At 41.7% G+C, this 19,786-nt stretch overlaps 3 protein-coding genes across 4 annotated transcripts in view; 1 reads left to right on the top strand and 2 right to left on the bottom strand.

The window, feature by feature from the left end:
* Positions 1 to 1,634: 1,634 nt before the first annotated feature.
* On the bottom strand, positions 1,635 to 7,106 carry LOC146982153 (serine/threonine-protein phosphatase PP1-gamma catalytic subunit A). Its single transcript, XM_085787731.1, has 7 exons — positions 6,723 to 7,106; positions 6,132 to 6,263; positions 5,714 to 5,944; positions 5,386 to 5,490; positions 4,488 to 4,711; positions 3,954 to 4,088; positions 1,635 to 2,309 (listed from the first exon to the last, which is right to left on the bottom strand). Exons 1-7 carry the CDS (start codon positions 6,775 to 6,777, stop codon positions 2,220 to 2,222), a joined length of 972 nt encoding a protein of 323 aa, XP_085643857.1. The 5' UTR covers positions 6,778 to 7,106; the 3' UTR covers positions 1,635 to 2,219.
* Positions 7,107 to 8,608: 1,502 nt separating this feature from the next.
* Positions 8,609 to 11,409, bottom strand: myl2b (myosin, light chain 2b, regulatory, cardiac, slow). The gene is made up of 7 exons (XM_085787680.1): positions 11,352 to 11,409; positions 10,048 to 10,137; positions 9,854 to 9,929; positions 9,398 to 9,502; positions 9,178 to 9,256; positions 9,046 to 9,094; positions 8,609 to 8,953 (listed from the first exon to the last, which is right to left on the bottom strand). Exons 1-7 carry the CDS (start codon positions 11,352 to 11,354, stop codon positions 8,849 to 8,851), a joined length of 507 nt encoding a protein of 168 aa, XP_085643806.1. The 5' UTR covers positions 11,355 to 11,409; the 3' UTR covers positions 8,609 to 8,848.
* A 5,991-nt stretch (positions 11,410 to 17,400) lies between these two features.
* Positions 17,401 to 19,786, top strand: part of cux2b (cut-like homeobox 2b) — a 104,056-nt gene continuing 101,670 nt past the window's right edge. For both annotated transcript variants that reach the window (XM_085787728.1, XM_085787727.1), the window contains exon 1: positions 17,401 to 17,826. The gene's annotated coding sequence lies outside the window, so the exon portion shown is untranslated. The remainder of the gene's footprint in view (positions 17,827 to 19,786) is intronic.

Below are 19,786 nucleotides of genomic sequence, written 5' to 3'. Positions count from 1 at the left end.
CGTTGGCCGGCCGAGAGCCCGCCCACTGGCCTCGTAGCAGTGGTCGCCGGACCTGTCACTCAACGGTTCTGCGCCCTAATTGGCCAGAACTTTAAACCTAATAACAGTAAAACGGTAGAGTTTAAAAAAAATTCACCCCCCTCAGAGTGTGTGCGGGGGTAGAAACTATCGATTGAGACCAAAAAAATGAAATGTACCAGGCTGTAAATGTGTTTTTTAAAGCTGTAAAATCGGCTATTTTAACATGGGGCTCAATTGGAGTTGCTCCCTTCTGGAGCCAGCCCCCAGAGGAAGCCGAGGGGATTGCAGCTTTTTGAACGCGGAAGTGAGCTTCACTTCTCAGACCGACAACTGCCCCCTTGGTTGTGAGACGCTACATAACACAGTGGTGGTGAAGCTCCACCAACTCACCGCGGCGCTGGTCTTGTGACTGCTCTGACGTACACAACATTACGCAACCTACGTTACCTAATAAGGAAATGTCGCCTAGAGTCAACTTTTTTCTTTTTTCTTTTTTTAATCGTAGATAAAAGCACGCGCTGAACATTTTATGGATAGACACATTATTTGGTAGATAAATTAAATTCTGAAATTTGAAATGTAAAAAAAATAAAAAATAAACCTGCCCACTATGTGTTCTCTGTGTTGCGTTATGTGCTGTTTTTCTTAACTCTTTGACTGCCAGCCATTCTCACAGCAGCTTCCTCCAGCTTGCCAAGCATTTTCCAGCTTTTTGACTGATTTGCGTAGACCCACCATATATTATGTACTGTTACTACATACACATTCAACCCATCAAAGGAAAGATGAGGGTCTCTACTTTCCAGCAAAAAAACCTGTTTGTTTCTATCTTGTTCCAGTCTTGTGAAATTGGCGGTTGAATATAGGTTACTTTAGCCCAAAATGCCATTTTGGCACCAAAATCTTGAGAAAAAGAGGTTTTTGTGTCGGCTGTCATTTTCAGGTGTACCAGTACAATTAGCTCCATTATATTTTGCTTTAGTGATGCCTCAACATCTGTACAGTTGTTCTCTTGTGAACAACAACAAAATCAACACTGACAAATGACTTTTGATGACAAAAGACAAGACATTTAGCTACTGACACACACGACTGCAGCCTTTTTTCTTTCTTTTCTTTGAGTTACAACTTCTGAAATTTGAAATGTAAAAAAATAAAAAATAAACCTGCCCACTATGTGTTATGTGTTGCTTTATGTGTTGTTTTTCTTAACAGAGGTTGATGTGTGTGTTTTATGTGTATTTATTGGTATTGTATGTTTTTATGTATTTTGGACATCCTGGCTGCAAATCAATTTCCCAGCTGGGACAATAAAGATAAAGAAAAATAAAGATAAGATAACCTGACACTTCAGAATAAAATTGCATAATAAAAATAAACATAAATAAACAAATGAAAGTATTTCTTTCTTTTCCGCACCTCTCAGGCAATTGATCTTTCCCTGTCCTAACTGTGAGGGGCCTTTTGCACTATATACTGTCTCCCCCTTGTGGGTGGTGGCTAATGGGAGCCCCTCTTCTTATCAGGCTTCCTTGGCCAACCACCATTAGCTGAATGTAGCATTGAACTTTCTACTGTGATTGTTCCAGAAACAAATGACTCCCAGATACCAATTTCCCCCTAAAATACACTCAAAGTTTATTAGAAAGATTTAGACATTACAAGAGTGCTTTCTTATTCATTTAATTTAGCACAAGACTTGTTTAAAAATGTGATGATGCAGTGTAGAGTCGATGTTCTATGACATGGACTGTAAAATAATTGTAAATAAAGTTTAACAGAAGTAAACAGGTGTTTGTGACTTCCCCCATCGGTTTTATAGTCATTAATACCCATTACTGACAGTGAGAAAAACATATGACAAATGAATAAGACATGAAACAAACTGGAAAATTGTGCACAGCTTCAAACAAGGCATTCCTGTGCATAAGTAGCCGTATTGTTACATTTTTCCTGATTGAACAGTCATATGTGGCAAAGACTAGCTGCAAAATGGAGTGCAAAACACCTGAGGTTTTCATGGTGACATATCAATTTACCCCTGTGGACAAAACAACAAAATATTTTGCTTTCATCGGGTAGGAGTGGATATCTTTTCAGTATTGGCAGCATGAAGGATAACCAACCCTTCAAATGCAGAAGACGAAAGCAGAACAAAGGAGTGAAACTCCGGCCTTTGGACCCCCCAAGACGGCCCCTCATTTCTTGGCTTGCTTGGTGACCATGTTACGTGGTGGAGTCACAGGACGGCTGCCGTTGGGCTTTTTCTTCTCAGCTGGTTTCAGAATCTACAAAAGGAACACAGATTTTGAAATATTGAATCAGATATAAATATTGAGAGCACAGAAGAATACTGGATTAAGAACATTTTGAACATTTATAACATTTATAATTTATAATTATAACAATTAAATGTCAGATGGACTATAAATAAGGATTAAAAATGATCATTAAAACAACTGCACCCCAATTAGCAATATCAGTTGGTGGAACTGCAAGGTCATATTTTTTTATTGTGTTATTTTTAATGAATACTGTATCTAGAGTAATTAGTAATTTATCTGCATTTTGTGCCTTTAAACTGGACCTTGGTATACATTCACTCAACTGTTTAAACTACTGGCTTTAAATCTACAAAGAAAATAATCTTTTAAGATAAAACATAATTACCACTAATAACTCATTTTTTATACCTTGTATGCTAGTACAAACCAATTTGTATACAGGTCATTGTTCATCAACTGTACAATATTCAATAAATTCCATTACCGTATTTTCCGCACTATAAAGCGCACCGGATTATAAAACGCACCTTCAATGAATGGCCTATTTTAGAACTGTTTTCATATATAGGGCGCACCGGATTATAAGGCGCATGTACCGTAGATGACCATTTAGTAGCCCGGGCGTTTATAAGAACCAGGCGCGTATTTGCAACAGGCTACAATTTATTTTTGCAATGAGCAGCACCAGACCATCATGCAAAGAACAAGGTGGTCACCCGCTGGAACAAAACTACTCCCGACATCGTTATTGACATCAATACAAAGACTGTGTTACCGCGACACAAGGAGCTGATCATATCAGTGTTATGAACGATAGCGGGAGGGGGGGTCGATCGCGGTAATTTCAACATAGCACATTTATCTATTTGTCTTTGTCTATTAGTAGTCCAGCGCGACCTATCCCGCTGGCGCACCTGTGTTTGTGTGTCTGTGTGTGTGTGTCCGCCTGCACGCGAGAGAGAGAGCGAGAGGAGGGGTTGACTGACAGAAGAGGTGAGAGCCGGTGATACGCTGTTAAAAAAACTTTTTTTTCTGTGCAAGGCTATGGTAAACACTTAATCGCCCGGGCGTTTAATTGAACCGGCGTTTATTTTGCCAAATGAGCTCGGACCCCGGCGGCTATTAGAGCACAGGCGCGTATTTGCACGCGGGCGACTATTTGGTCATCTACGGTAGAATAGAAGATACTGCAGTCAAACTGGGGTTACGTTATGCATCCCCTAGATGGAGCTGAGTATGAATCAACCAATTAACCAATTGATCCATATATAAGGCGCTCCGTATTATAAGGCGCACTGTCGTTTTTTGAGAAAATTAAAGGCTTTTAAGTGCGCCTTATAGTGCGGAAAATACGGTACATCCAGGCTTCAGGAATGCAAATGTTTTATTTTTTGACTAATCTTGTAAATTCAATTGTTATTTGTACTCTTTTTGTTTTTTATGTCTATGATTAATGCGACTATGTGTTGAAACTTTATGTGCTGCCATTCTTGGCCAGGTCTCTCTTGCAAAAGAGATCTTGGATCTCAGTGGGACAAACCTGGTTAAATAAAGGTTATAATAATACTGATACTACAACAAGGGCGTCAAAAGTGAGGTGTAAATCATATCCTAAAATACTTAATGCAACAGCCAATGATACCTCACCTGAAAAGAGCACATGAGGGTCTCATCCACACTCATCATGGCACCAGCATTATCAAACTCGCCACAATAGTTGGGCGCTGAGAACAAAGTGACGAGCTGCCTCTTGGCAAAGAATTCGTAGCCATCCTCAACGACCTGCAAGGAAGACAGTAGGAGTAGTAAATACACCATCAGTGTTGTATGTTGATCAGTGACAGAGTGTGAAGATGAATTTCCCTATGGGACAATAAAGGCATTCTATCTACACGTTTATGTGCCTCAGAATCTGAGGTCTATGTTTTTCCTTTTAAGACAATTTTGATCTCCCTTCAGGTCTGTTTTATTTCAAATAAACAAGAAGAGAGGTTGTTTTATTGAGCAAAAAGGTTAAAAACCACCATCTAGCGTACACATTGTATGTACAGTTCCCTGGACAGTGTGTGATGTCCTGTGTCCCTTGTATCAGGACAATCAGCATGTCCACTGACCTGCCAGTACACAGCCACATTACACAGTCGCGGTTCTGTTTACAGAGGTGGAGGGCAATGAGATTACCTGATGGGCACGGCAGATGAGGTCCAGATCGTGCTTATGCAGGAACTTGGCCACCACTTCTGAGCCAAAGGTAAACGACACGCCCCTGTCGTTCTCTCCCCAGCCCAAAACATCCTTGTCTGGGTCAGACCAGAGCAGATCGCACAGCAGACCCTGGTCAGGCACATCAGTGGGGCGCATGATGCGTCTGATCTGCTCCATGGACTGAAGGTCAGGTGACAGTCCTAAACACAACACCAGTGAAAAGTACAAATAAACACACTGATATCGAGGTCAACGACTATTACGCATGGGTGATGCCTACATCAGCTGACAAACAGCAGAGCCAGCATTATTCAAGGACAAATAAGAGCTGCTTACGTCAAAGACAGACTACTTTGGACACTCTGCATAAAACTAGTCCACGGTGGAATTCATTTTAAAGGGATACTTCAATATTTTGGCAAATTGGCCCATTGCCATAATCCCTCTAGTTTTAGGAGTAGGTTCGCTACCTTTAATTGTCGGTGCAAGCTATTTTTAGAACGGCGGAGCAGAGCTGTGAGCTGCTCAGAGCTACGCTACGGAGGCTCATGGGATTTCTTGGTTTCCCTCATCAAATAAACAATCCAACAACTCCAAAACGCTCTGGTGGACAAGTTGTGACCGGCACATTCACCACGCTATGAGATAATAACGGAAACCAAGAAATCCCATTAGACTCTGTAGCATAGCTCTGAGCAGCTCGCGGCTCTGCTCCGCCGTTCTAAAAATAGCTTGCACTGACAATTAAAGGTAATGAACCTACTGCTAAAACTATAGGGATTATGGCAATGGGCCAATTGGCCAAAATGTTGAAATATCCCTTTAAAAATGTAAATGAAGAAATTAAAGGAATAGTAAGAAAACCAGAACCCACCACCATGGCAGCAAAAGATCTTCTCATCAACAATGGCGGCAATAGGGAGGCAGTTAAAACAATCTGTGAAGGTCTTCCAGAGTTTGATGTTGTACCGTCTTTTACCTATAACATTGAGACAACAAAGTAGATTTCAATTATCTCAAAGTAACAGGGGCACTTCTTTCAAAGCTGTAGCTCATCTAAACTTTCCCCATACATCTCCATTAGTCATACAGACTCTGTGTGAAGACTAAGCAGTCTATTTTTTTGCTGCTAGTTACACCTAAGATGTGGTCATGGTACAGAACACTTTATTTAATCATTGCATTGAGCATATATTACTCACACTCATCATAGAAGCCATATATTCTGTTGATTGAAGCACACTCGTGGTTTCCCCTCAGCAGGAAGAAGTTCTCGGGGTATTTGATTTTGTAGGCCAGCAGAAGACAGATGGTTTCCAGAGACTGCTTCCCCCTGTCCACGTAGTCTCCCAGAAACAGGTAGTTGCTCTCTGGGGGGAAGCCGCCATACTCAAAAAGCCTCAGCAGGTCATAGTATTGCCCATGGATGTCACCTGGAGGACAAGGATAAAGTTTAAAGGACTAATCTACAGAGTCATCATTTGTCATCGTCTCCCTGAAGAAATTTGGAAACCACAGATGATTCTTACATAATGACTACATACTTTCACTTAATCATTGATGCATTCCTTTCTGATAGATACACACGCATTTTTTGTATGTACATATAAGTCATCATACCACAAATCTTGAGAGGGGCCTCCAGCTCCAGCAGAATGGGTTGACTGAGAAAGATCTCCCTTGATTTGAGGCATAATCCACGGATCTCATTCTCCTGCAGCTGCACATTCTTGCCAGGCTTTGCTCCTCTGACTGCAACAACAAAACATAAACAAAAGGTCAGCAAACACAATGGCGGCGGCGGCACACGGCTACAGCTGGACCGGCGCTGTCTAATAAGCACTATGCGTGTCGCTATACTGAGTTCATGTGGGGTGAAACGTGAATATACCGTATGAGCTATCTGATGCGTCGGAATGCGCAATGTTGTGTGTGTTAGTGTGTGTGTGTGCGTGTGTGTGTGTATGTATGTGTGTGTGTCTGTGTGACCAAGTGGATGCCCTTCAGGTACACTCACATTTCAATCCCCGAGTCATAGTCTGATAATAGACAGCTAACCGTGTATGACACATATAATATTGGCTGGCTCATCATGGTACTAACTAAACGCAGACGCCTGTAAAGCTAAGTTACCACCGCCTGTCCACTGTTAGCGGCGCCTGTCATAAACAGAAGCAGCCTTTCTTCGGCAATATTTCAACATTTACTCACCTTCTAAGAGCCGCTGGATGATACTGTCTATGTTGAGCTTGTCAACATCAGCCATGGCGACGCTGGTGTTACTAAAACCGACTCAAGTCAAATCTCACACTGGTGAAAGCTAGCCCGCTAGCTGTCCTAGCATTAGCTACCTAACGTTAGCTTCGGTTTTTTTTTTCCCCGGCCGAGGGTAAAGATGTTGACGTGAGTGACCCTGCTCGCTTGTGTTTAGCTGCTCGTTGACGCTTTGGTTGATCTACTAAGCTACTAAAACGTCACAGTTTTTGTTTAAAAAAAATGTACATCCAATGTTGGCTTTTGTTGAGAAAACGGGGACTAAAAAAAAAATAAACGTCAACCGCACCAGCCGCTAGCTAGCGATGGTGTCCCGTCTCTGTTTTTCCTCTGCCGCACCTTGTACCGAGCCAGCCCGCTGCTTCAAGGAGGCTGCTGCCGGGCGCCGCTGCGCTGCTGCCCCCTACCGGCCCGGGTGGAGAGACGCTCTTACCCTATGCTCTTACCCCTTCACATGGGGATGGACCTGAGATACATGCAGGGAAATACAGGAACATATCACATCAGCTTGATTACTGAGTAGATAGATAGATAGATAGATAGATAGATAGATAGATGGATAGATAGATGGATGGATGGATGGATGGATGGATGGATGGATGGATGGATGGATGGATAGATAGATAGATAGATAGATAGATAGATAGATAGATAGATAGATAGATAGATAGATAGATAGATAGATTAGAGAAGGCTACAGTTTAATTGCTAGTAACAATATAGTTGAGGTGAAACATGAATGAATGAATGAATTTATTTATTTCGGTATATCAAGCTTATATAACCGAAAGGGTGTAGGTTGAAGCCAAAGCTTATATACCCCTACCCCTTTTACCTTAAAAAATTAAAATAAAATAATAATAAAAAAATATATATATACGCATTAATACAATAGGATCAGATCACAGACATTTGAAATTAATCAGTACACTTAAATTTTGGATCACGACAAAATAAAGAATTGTACACAGCGCGTAACCCAATAGTACAAAATCATGGCACTGCAAATTGTCTAGTATTTATCCATTAATTACACAGCAATAATGTAGGCTATAGAAAGGTACAATTGACAGTGATGCTGCAGCTCCACATGGTTGTATTCATAAGTCTGAACCATAGACTGTATAAAAAAGAACATGTTGTGTTGTTGAAGTGTTTTGGTAGTTATTGACATAAATTATTTTTTATATATTTCCTGCTCTTTGCTATTTTCAGTCCTTGAAGCTTGTTTTCACATATTCAGCTCTTTTGAGATGTCAATATAATGTGTTAAACACAAATACTGACTGACACAGTAAGCAACAAACACCTAACCCAAATGTATGACAAACCAAAAAAAAAATCCATTTCACTTAAACCTTATCTACATATCGTTACATACTTCATACAGTTGAAGATATTTACACAGGGACTTGTAGCTGCTGAGCTCCACTGGACTGTATTTCAGTCCACACCGCTGCACAGTCAGCATGGCACTAAAACTCAAATGACTATTTACGGCTAATTAAATATCACGCCTGAAACAGCCTTTCTGCTGCTGCTATGGGCGACAAATCTACACACAAATATATCTTTGTGTAGCCAAATGGAAAGGTTATTGTTGTTTCTCACACTGAGAGGAGCTATACCTTCCTCAGAGGCACCGCATGTTTAACCTCTTTTCCACGAAATCTCCCTCGTCATCAAAACTTTGCTGTTATTGCAATAGTGCAAATATAAATGACTGTGGATCTTTGTGGATATCTTCCTCAGAGCTCCTGCCTGTGATATCACACCTCCACCTCTTTATTCATCCAGAAAAAAACACATCAATCATTTCCTTCTCTGTTGTCACATACATTTTTTAATTTCACCTATTGCATATCATACAATTATATATACCTTGTTTATCCACACAATAATAATTCATCAAAAAGTAACATGATACATTAATACACATTTCTGATTACAAATTATTGAAGCTGTTTTTTTCTGCTCTAGTCTGTGGGCCCTTAAGCATATCTCAGCACAAACATGGCCCATTGATTTTAATGTCCAGAGGGAAATCTGAGAAAATAATTGATCTAATCCTGGTCCTTTTCTTCACCGTGTGTGATGATATGGACCAGGTTCTTATAGTCCAGGTTTCCTGCCACATCTGGAGGGAAAGCCGTCAACATCTGCTCCATCTAAGGACACAGAATGAACGCAAGTTGTTATATTTTCAGCGTTAACAAATGCTGCTGAGACACAGTCAAGAGGTATACTGTCGAGCTCTAACCTCTTCAGCAGTGAACCTGTCGGCCTGGGTCATCAGCATCTCTGAGATACTGTGAAGAGAAGAGGAGATGATGAGATGAGCAGAGCAGAGCGGGCATCCGCCTCACAGAGCAACAGTGTGCTGTAAACTCACAAATCTTTCTTTAACGTCCCCTGTCCTTCAGGATCAAAGACTTTGAAAGCGTTGAGGATGGTCTCCTCTGGGTCAGAACCTGAAGATGAACAGTGGCAGCTCTGAGTTCATGACAAATGATAACAAACACAACATAACTTTCATTCCTAAAAACCGCCAAAACCTTCCTTTTTTCCATGATCATTTACACATATAAACATTTACAGCACTCTCTGCTCACCTTTTAGTTTCTCTCCAAACATGCTGAGGAAGACTGTGAAATTAATGGGTCCTGGTGCCTCCTTCAACATGTCATCAATCTCCTCTTGCTTCACGTTTAAACGGCCTAAACAAGGACGACAGAATACAGTGGAGGAGGCTTTAGGGTTGCAATGATTATTTTTATGTGCTTATTTTCTTGATTAATTGTTTCATCAATAAAATGTTGAAAGGAGAAAAAAAAGTCCCATCATGCTCTCCCTGAAAACCAATAATATTCAGTTTACTAGCATAAGACCAGGAGAAGTGGGAGAGGCTCACATCTGAAAAAGATGAACTAGTGATTTTTTTTTTCTCGGTATTTTTGTTTGGAAAACTGATTGAAAAGATATCAGATGGTTATCAGTATAATTTCAATCGGCTTGAATCACTAAAATAAGTTTTTTTACAGGTCCATTTTTATGAAATCATATCCTACCTAAAGCTGCAAAGGTGTCTCTCAGGTCGTTCTTGTCTATGAAACCGTCTCTGTTCTGGTCCATGATGGTGAAAGCCTGCAGAGGTGGCGTTGAAAAGTGACATGCTGTTTTCTCCAGGATGCAAAGTCAACACTCGACACACAGTAAACTGCTCAAACTCATTATGAAAGACAGCATTTGGCAGAGCACTGACTTCTTTGAACTCCTGGATCTGGGCCTGTTCAAACATGGAGAACACATTGGAGCTGGCTCCCTCTGCTCGTTTCTTTGCTTTCTTGGGAGCCTGCAGGGTTTGACAATGACACTCTAATTAGATCCAATACTAATGGCACAATCATCACCTGGCTCTCCGCTTCGGCTTCGCTCATTATCGGTTTTACTGTGACACATGCACTTATGATAAGGAGCCAATGATCTGCAAACTTACCGAGTGTTGGGGGGCATTAATTGCACAACGGGCGAGGTTTATACCGGGGCACGCATTTCATTAGGGAGGATTACAAACACTGTCAGTTTGTTATGGAAATATTTACTCAAGCTTCCAATTTTGTGAGAATGCAGACTAAGCCTGGGGAGGGTGTGGTCCGCTGCTTGCACTCCCACAGTCCCAGGATCACATGAGGGATTATTCTATAGGGCCTGGGTGATGACAGGATGGTACACTGTGCCTTGTTTGATCAGAAATCCCTCAGAGGCAAGGATTATGTTGAGCTATTTACATGACTGCCAAGGAGCTGTGAAAAACAGTCTAAGGGGATGCAGAGCAGTGACATCATATTGCTCGGATTCACGGGCCTCTCGACAGCTGCTGTCTAACCCTTGTTGTGGATTAGCTCTCGAGCAGTTGTATATCTCATGGACGGGACCTCTGGTGCTCAGCTTCATTTATTTCTTTATTTTTGTTTTAAGAGGATTCGTGCAATCATGGGACGGGGAGGCAGAATTTGCCGTTTCTTGGTGCTGCTCGGATTGATGAGGAGACCAACAGGGACTTTAATCGAGTGTAATAAAACATGGAATTATCCTCAACTTGTACCTGTTGCTCCACTCCCTGTTCCCTCTGCTCTTCTTTTGTCTCCCCTCCTCTCCCATCTCAATCTTTTCTCTTTTCTCCTCCTCTGTTCCCTTCGTGCTACATTTACAAACTCATTCTCAAAATTTCATCAATGCCAGCATGGACAAAAAATAATCAATAAATCATCAATAGGACAACTGGAGCACTGTCCTATTGATGATTCTTTTTTTGTTGATCTGTATTTAGTACCCATGCGCATATTGACATGTAGTGTATTGATTTGTTGGCGTGAGTAGAGCAAGATGTACAGTTCATCAACACATGCCATGACAGCATAGTTTGTAAGTAGGCCTATATAACATACTATATACTCTCTAAACACAATATTCATATGGCAGAAAGAGAATGTTTCCATACAGTCTGATGTTTAAATGTAAAGAAAAAGAAATGCAACAATGAAAATGAAATCTCTGTCCACTCACCATGGTTCAGTGTTGGATGGGTGGATGAGGACTGAGCAGTCGGCTGCTGCTTTGTGATGGAGCGGCAGACAAAACAAGGGGTAGATATACTGACCCCTCTCCCCTCTATAATGGCGCGTGCTTATGGGCTATAAATACTTCATGCCTTCTTTAGGCAGATACGCAGGTAAAGAGGACTATTCCCTCGCTGTCGCCATTGTCGGAGTTCATGAGATTTAGGGATAATGGCCAAACACACATACCCCATTACTAAGACCCAAGAATAACAGCATGACATAGCTTTGGCTAAGAAAGGACAGGTGTGTTTGTGACTGACAGTCGCACTTGATGGGATCTATCATCCAGCTGTCCTGTTAAGGCTCCATGGGGACCAAAGCCATATGCCCTGATGGGAGATATTTCCTGGTAGCACGATGAACGGAAATGTTAGCTAAAGCTCCCTGAGCCCCCCAAAAGACTAGCTCATAAACAGCAGAGCATGGGGTGGAACATGTCGGTGGGAAACGCTGTTCAACTGATATGTTTCCTGAGTAATGTTGATTAGTTTCTCACAACAAGATTAGACAGTAATTCTCCACTTATGAGAGCAGACTGTGCTTCACAGATCCAGGCTTTGTGTTCCTAACCAGATAATAGACATATACGCTACATAACAGTTTGTGGAGTGAAATGAAAAAAACAAAAGATACAAATGTTTCACTCTGTGACTTGGCATATATGATTCCCTGCTTTCTTGAATTAGTTCATCCAACATGAGTATGTAAACTACTTTAGGTTATATGATGAAAACTAATGCAACACTATAGTCCAGTGGTTCCCAACCTTTTTTGGCTTGTGACCCTATTTTGACATGACAAATTCCTGGCGATCCTGCAATCATGTGAATTCACATCAAGATGTGCGAGATGCGCCAGCTCCGATATTTTTATATGCTGCATTTTATTTGAACTCAATTTATATTTGAGAAAGTGAAAGTATAGAATACAGTTTCTAAAGATTGTGTGTGGTGTTTTGAATCATAATTTTAAAATAATAATAATTTTTTTTTTTTAATCGATTCTTAGACATTTCAGGCGACCCCTTTTGAATTCCAGGCGACCCCACGCGGGGTCCCGACCCCAAGGTTGAAAAACACTGCTAGTCTCACTGATACCAGATGACTGTTTGCATTTGTATCTGTTGAAGAGGGAAACCTTCTTGAGACCTCTCCAGTGCATATTTACTAGAGTTCACTTTTCAGTGAAGAATTAGACGTCTTGCGTCCAGCTGTTAAACTCGATCGTCCAATCAGAGAGAGGGAAAAGATATGATTCTTAAAAAGCTTTTTTTCTTCTCATCAGACATGATTTTTCTTTTTTAAAGTTCCCCCACATGTTAAAAGTGAGAGATCATCATAGATTTGCAGTGTTTGATGTGTTTGCATTAAAATGCTGGTTTGATCAAAGTAAAAACATGCATGCAGTATTGTGTGTGTGTGTGTTTGGAACATTTCGAGGTGCAAAATCTCCCATAGGGGTACAGCTGGGGTGAGTGTGAAGGGCACAACATATGATACACATCACTGTCATACTGATCAAACTTCTGGAGCGGCGGATGGAGTCATTGTCAGCTCGGAGGGCTCAGTTCCCATGGGGATGGAAAGGTTTTATCACGGGATGATGGTGATCACTCAGAATAACTTTATAGTGATTAGCAGTGACCCATTGTCTCTGAGGGGACAAGTGGACCCCAACCCCATGCCAACAAAATGCTGCCCAGTGCCCGCAGCATGACAGAGCCACCAGATCCCCCTCAATGTACGGGTCAAGAATTCAGCTCAGTGTCAGTCTCTTGGTGTGTGCCACACATTGACTCACCAACACCAACAAAAGAAGAGTCACCTGACCCTATCACTTTCCCCACATCTCTGTAGACAAGGACCTCTGGGTGACCCCCAACATCACAATCAGACCTGCAGTATTTTCTTTTCTTTTTTTAACTTTATTTTTTCAATCAATAAAAACAGGTACAAAAATACAAGGAGGGTAAACACTACTTTGTCACATAAAGGTGCCATTTTGTCCATCTTACAGCAAATAGCTCTGTTTTAATTCGTAGACTGGAGGTCATTTGTTCCATCAATCGAATTTCTTCAATGTTCAGCCAGTGGTTCAGTCCAGGTGGGTCCAACTTCTTGTAATGGCTTTCTTAGCCGCAAGAGATAGGATCTTGAACAGGTATAGACCTATGTCTTCTTTATCATCTGGTATCAGATACTGTATATATACCAGGGATCATTAGGAATATTATATCCAAATATTGCACCCAAGGCTCTCAAAACCCCCTCCCAAAATGACCGTATTTTCATACTTGACCAAAATATATAAGAGTGGTCGGCACATTGTCTCCAACTGCTCAGCATTTTTATGTGTAATGCCATAGATCAGCGTGGGTTCTCCGGCTTCCTCCGGTCCAACGACATTCACATCAGGTTATAACTGTGACTCTAAAATGACCATGAGTGAACGTGAGTGTGTTGCTTCTATATGGCAGACCTATAATAGACTGATGACCTGCACAAGGTGAAGCCCACCCTCACCCTGTGTCAGCTGGGATTAGCTCCAGCTCTCCTGCAACCCTGCACAGATAAGCGGTAGAAACAATGGATGAATGGATGGATGGATGGATGGATGTCACCTGCGTGGCAGCATCTGCATTTAAGTTTTTCCACTCATTTATACAGGTTTTTATGGTAACAGACAACAGAAGACATATAGATACATAGACTGATAATTTCACATGTGTAATCAATAATTTTGAGGCACTCAGATGTTCTGGCCAGTGCTGAACAGCAGGGACTAGGATTGGTGTTCAACCATCATTTCCCCGTCTTGTCCAGTAGGTAGTGCTAGCAACCCACAGCAGTCAACATCTAAACTACCACACAAATCTGATCTTAACTCATTTTCAGCTGCACTGAATCAACTCACGGTTGTCTCCACGTTCACCGCCCCGGCTGATTTTTTTTTTTACATAAATACTGAGCTGTATAGATTTCCCCCATAAATCATTTTCTTGGTTTACTGTAAATTTAGTTCCAATCAGATCACTTGGGAACTCGTCTGCATCACTCACCAAATGAGGTATTTAATTATGTTGATATAATTTCCATTCATAAAAATTGCAGAGCATTTTCAACATTTTCTAATGCATATTTTATTAATCCCTCATATGGTCCACTGATCACCAACCCCGGTGAAATGTTCATTTTATTGCTTTTGTGTAAATACATCAGCCACATAAAAAAAAAATCAAAAATCAAAACCTGATCTGATGTTCTGTATAACACAGCGTGAAGCCTTCTCTATAGTAGGATGGACCCCATGCTATCTCTGTCAATACACTTCTATCAGGTTAAAGTTGCTTTAATACAAGTTTGCTTCAGTGCATAGAATTATAATTCAAACGGTTAATCTTGCCTCTGCCTCGGGCTATCGTGTCATATGTGAACAGACACATTCCACATTTTTGGCAGGCCATCACTTGACTTAGTTTACACTGACTTATATCAGTTGAAATTAAATTCAGATGGGGAAACGTTTACCTTAAAGGATGCAAGTTTTAGTTTGCTAGGGGTAAAGACAGTCACTCAGACAGACAGACAGACAATCATAGTAAGTCTAAGACAACAGAGACGGGGGGTCTCACAGCAGCTGTAGCTGTAGTTTCTATATAGAGTGAAATAAACAAGGTGGAGAGGATTTTCTTGGTAGGAGTGCGTGCATGGGCGGTGTGTCTTACTACATCTTCAGACAAGCTCAGAGAAGCTGCTATCACACATCAACACTGTACAATTTGATGAAATATTTTTTTTAAAGATCCCTTATCCAGTGAAATCCCTCACTCAGTGACCTCAGCAAAACAATCATTTTCCTTCTCTTGGATAATTTCCCCTCTGAGCACACGCAGCCCTCATTTTAGGGAACTATGCTTTACTTTGTAGATTAAGCCCTTTTTACGAATAACGTATTAATTTGAACGAGGTGACAGGGTTACTGGAAGAGAGCTTTGTTAATGACAGCGGTGAATGTGGGGGGTCAAGATTATATTCAGAGGTACAAAACTGATTGAGGCCAGATTCAGCATTTTTTTTTCTTCTTTCTTCCTGCAGGCTGAATGTGGGTTCAGGGGCCCGACAGACAAAGCATCAGCACCTGGAGCTGGAGATTGTGGGTTTAAGTTCCACCTGGGTCCCTACAGAGCCTGGGTGCTCTACATTCCTATTGAACCAGAACACAGTGTTCCTATCTGCCATCTAAAAATGTCTGTGATTACAAACACTTTGCTTGATCTGCAGGCAAAAAGGAACTTTTTTTTGTTCCTGGTGTGAGCAGGATGTACTCTTAGGCGTGGAGACAAGGTTAAAGCTTCAATTGAGAAAACAGCATGTAGCCGACTACATGTCCTTACTCAAAGTGTCGTGGACGTGGGCTTCAGGCTGTCGCAGTGTCACTCTTCACTCCAGCTGACACTGCCCCTCTCGTGCTTCTGATGAGGCATCTGCAGTGTCCCTGTTTATGAGGAGGCAATTAGTTAATTACATAATTTGTTGTATAGCAATCAGATTCTTTACTCAATTGTTAATTAGCATGCTTCATTTTTGGTTTGATGGATGTTTCAAAAGTCAGGAAATAATAAGATTTCGATGTGACCAAGTTGTGGACAGAGGTGCTATTTCTTAATTTTTACTAATTATCCTGTCCATACCTTAATGAGTTGTAAAAATTAAAAACTGTCACCTATCATTACCGCTCACATCACTATTGTCACTATCATATTTAAATCCAGCATCTTAGCTTCGCCCCAGAGCCACAAATAAAATGCAATAAGCAAAACTTTTAATAATGTTCCTTCGCTTTTCCCTTAGGTGTTTGTCTGTGGCAGAGGAATATGTCATTGCCCCCCCAAAGGTGCTGGGAATATGACTCATGAGGATATTATTTTCTACCTAGGACTGATTTTCATAAGGGATATCAGCTAGAAGCTAGTGTACACGGCGAGGCTGGTGCATGGTGATCAGGAGCTGGAACATGGACTAAAACCATTGCTTTTGATGGATATGGTCACTCTGTGATAATGGTATAATTAATGGAGGAAATCACACAGTGCTCATTTGCACATAACCTTGCCTCCACTGTCTGTGGTGTCAGCAGGGGGAGCACCTGGCACTAGTGCTGGAGCAGTCTTACAGCAGCCTACATCTGCTCCCTGACCAGAGGAATGAGTTATTTTAAGTCGACAAAGAGCACTCTCATGCTTTATTAAGTTAGACAAAGTAAAATATGTGACACTTTATATCTGCTTAGGATGCTGCTGCCTTTAAATCATTAACACTTTTTTTGGCAGCGTCATGATGACAATTTTAAAAAAGCATATCTTCATGGTCTTATATTGCATCCATGCATATTTTTGCATGCTTCTTTTTTTTGTGTTAATATGAATACACAGTTAAACAGAACGATCCATGTAGTGTAGGCTTTGACTATCTACAAAACCATCCACAATCATTCGATTAGGCTATAGGTAAAAAAAAAAAAAAAATAAAAAAATCTAATCACATCATGAAATGTTAAATATAATCAGAGGAGGATTAACTATTCTTCTCATAGGTAATTCTCCAAAAAAGTGAAAGTATTACTTTGGTAATGTCGATTTCTGAATTGCACGTTAAAGGGCGCTGCTGAAAGAATTAACTTTGCATAATAGTTCATTTCATCATACTGATGTTAAATTTCCTTTAACAATATGGATGTCTAATGTGCAGATAATTAGTGTGATTTGCAGTGTAACGAGGAAACGTGCACGTGCACTAACTACATCCTAATAATAGTTAGACTCCATATGTCAATAATGTAACCTATTTTTAATTTCTAACTCGGCCTTTCATTTTACTGTCCCATCTGCTCCTGTAATAAACAAGCTAAAAAAAAAAGGGGGGGAGAAAAAAAAAGTAGGCTTGGCTAAATTCCCTGAACTCCACTAATCTACACATCATCTCCTTCCCTTTTCCAGACGGTATCGATCAGCCCGGGCTTTACGTCAGTATTGATAACTTTGCCAAAGCAAAATCAAGTGCAATTGTCCAGTTAATGTTGGGGACGAAGGCACGGATACACTTGCTCTTTTACTTTTTCACAAACCCGGGCAGTTCGCCAAAAAAAAAAGAAAATATCGTCTACTTTTTTCCGTCTCCCTCTCGCAAAAAAACATGTTGGCAGACTTGTCAAACATATCGGTGGACTCTCGTGTTAAGTCTGTTGGTTACTTTTTTTTAAAAGTGGGACCGGTGATCGTAAACGTTGTTTAACGAGGGGGAATCCAGCCCACATATTTATTGCAGCCGCTGAAAAAAATCTCCTCAATATCCCCCAAGATGGCCGCCGATGTAGGATCGATGTTTCAATATTGGAAGAAATTTGATCTACGGCGGCTTCAGGTTAGTGCTATTCTCACCTTTCTCGGCTTATTTTTGCAGCGGTATGTCTTCTCTCTGCACCCGGGTGTGTGTTATCTCGTTTTGGGGGCGAATGTAAGGCGAAAGCCGGCGGTGTTTGCATTGATAGTTATTAGAAATTGATCCCTCTTCTGCCTTTGTTCAGTTCAATCATTGATCAGCGGTGGAGGGACCGTGGAGCAGCACACAGCCTCTGTGTTAGCCACACCGATCTGGGATCAGCACCGCGGACAGCACTGATGTTTACATGCATTAGCTTTTCTTGCTTTTTTCCTACTCTTTATTGTCCGCGACCAGCATCGCCGTACTTACATGTACGGAAACTTTTAATGCGCCCCTGAATCCCTGTTCTTTGGACGTAGGCTGTAACTTTTTTCACCCAGCTTAATGTTTTATGCGGTTTGTGTCGACGGCCGTTGCGTTGCTGCTGCATCTTTCAGTAGGCTATAGTACAATATTCTTGTAATTTTAACACATTTTCTCTCCATTTTGACCAATTCTGCATGCTGGGAAGTTTAATTTGTGACCTGGAAAGTTTATTTTGTGGACATTAGTCGTTCTGCTCGGACATTTTTCGCCATGAAATCCTGTCCATATGTGCGGACTGTAGGTTTTTAGTAGCGTTGGTCGTAGTGCAAAAGCAGCGAGTTGTTAAAGCAGAAGCGGCTCGCTGGTGGTGAGGCGTTTGAACCGTCGGGGCTTTGATGTCGCCGGCACCAATGTTTCTAATTAATAGCGTGGAGAAATGTGGCAGGTGAGCGGTTTGTTTGTGTCACAGCCGTAACGTGTAACCTACACAGTCCCTTTAAATAGCATGTCAAGTCCGTGTGTAGCCCATATAGCTTAACCCCGCCGAGCTGAAAGTTGCATTTATAAACCACAGCGCTGACAGGATAGGCTATAGTAGGCTATTCCTGAATGCAAACGTTGAAATAAGGTTGGGGTAAAAAAAAAAAAAAAAAAGAAGAAGCAAAAAGCTAAACGCTGTTTTCAGTGTCCACTCCCCCCCTCCTCCTCTCCTCCTCTCCTCCTCCTCCACCTCTCCTCTCCTCTCCTCTCCTCCTGAAGCCGCATAGGGCTGTCGGCCGGGGGGGCTGTGTAATTGTATTCCCCGCTAATGTTTGTAAATCAGCCTCGGCCGGCGCAAGGGCACCGTCTCTGGCGTTTGACTGATGTTCTGTAACATGAGAGATGACAGGAGCATGGCAGTCCGGGTTTACTCGGTAGAGCCTCTGTACCAGGCAGGAGAAATCAGATCTGGTGGCTCTCCTCGGTTTGTCTGCTGCTGTGGCCGAGCCTTGTTGCCTTGTTCCAGCTCCCATGCAGCCGCTGGACCCTCTCCCTCCCTCCCTCCATCCCTCCCTCTCCCTCTCACCCATCCAGGCTGCTGGGGATCCGGAGAGGGCGAGGGGAGCTATTGTTGTTGCGGCTTCATGTAGCGTCCTCTCTGCGGGCTTCTCATCCAGATTCACTCCCTCCCGGCTCCATATGAGCGTGTGTGTGTGTACCATTTATGATAGATGTATACATTAAAGCTTTTTCATTAAATGTGACTGACTAACCTGGGAGCTCCATCTGAACTGGCCCTTAAGGATGCCCGAGCCATTACCCAGTGTCATGAGCAGTGATGTAGTGCTTTATAATAAAAAGGGAGCCTCCAGTCAGTAATCATTAGGAGACATTCAACCACTGATATTAAGGAAAAATTCATGATACCTGCAGAAAAGTGTTAATTGATGCTTGTGTTCCCTTGGATGACCTTATCCTGGTGTTAAATGAACCACTTGCTAAGAAGCAGCAGTAGGAAGGATTGTTGTCAGCTCAGGAAAATAGATAAACAGTTCCACCAGTGAGGAATAGGTGGAAGAGATTTACCTCCACTGCATCCATGTCCCAGGCTTCTGGGTTGTTGTAGCCTATGTCAACCATAAGCAAAACACTG

This window comes from Trachurus japonicus, chromosome 9 (genome assembly GCF_045865225.1).
Source record: "Trachurus japonicus isolate A0001 chromosome 9, Traja_1.0".
NCBI lineage: Eukaryota > Metazoa > Chordata > Actinopteri > Carangiformes > Carangidae > Trachurus > Trachurus japonicus.
The sequence above is the reverse complement of the archived record's forward strand: the minus strand, read 5'-3'. Positions and strand labels throughout refer to the sequence as shown.

Bases quoted from the DNA above. Each gene is read 5' to 3' on its own strand.
- LOC146982153 (XM_085787731.1), bottom strand. From the start codon at position 6,777: ATGGCTGATGTTGACAAGCTCAACATAGACAGTATCATCCAGCGGCTC. The intron at 5,491-5,713 runs GTGAGTAATATA...TCAATGTTATAG, and splicing joins ATATGGCTTCTATGATGAGT to GTAAAAGACGGTACAACATC. The intron at 4,712-5,385 runs GTGGGTTCTGGT...TGTTGTGTTTAG, and splicing joins GATCTTTTGCTGCCATGGTG to GACTGTCACCTGACCTTCAG.
- myl2b (XM_085787680.1), bottom strand. The intron at 9,257-9,397 runs GTGAGCAGAGAG...GTTCATCTTCAG, and splicing joins GTTTGGAGAGAAACTAAAAG to GTTCTGACCCAGAGGAGACC. The intron at 8,954-9,045 runs GTTAGAGCTCGA...CTGTGTCCTTAG, and splicing joins ACAGGTTCACTGCTGAAGAG to ATGGAGCAGATGTTGACGGC.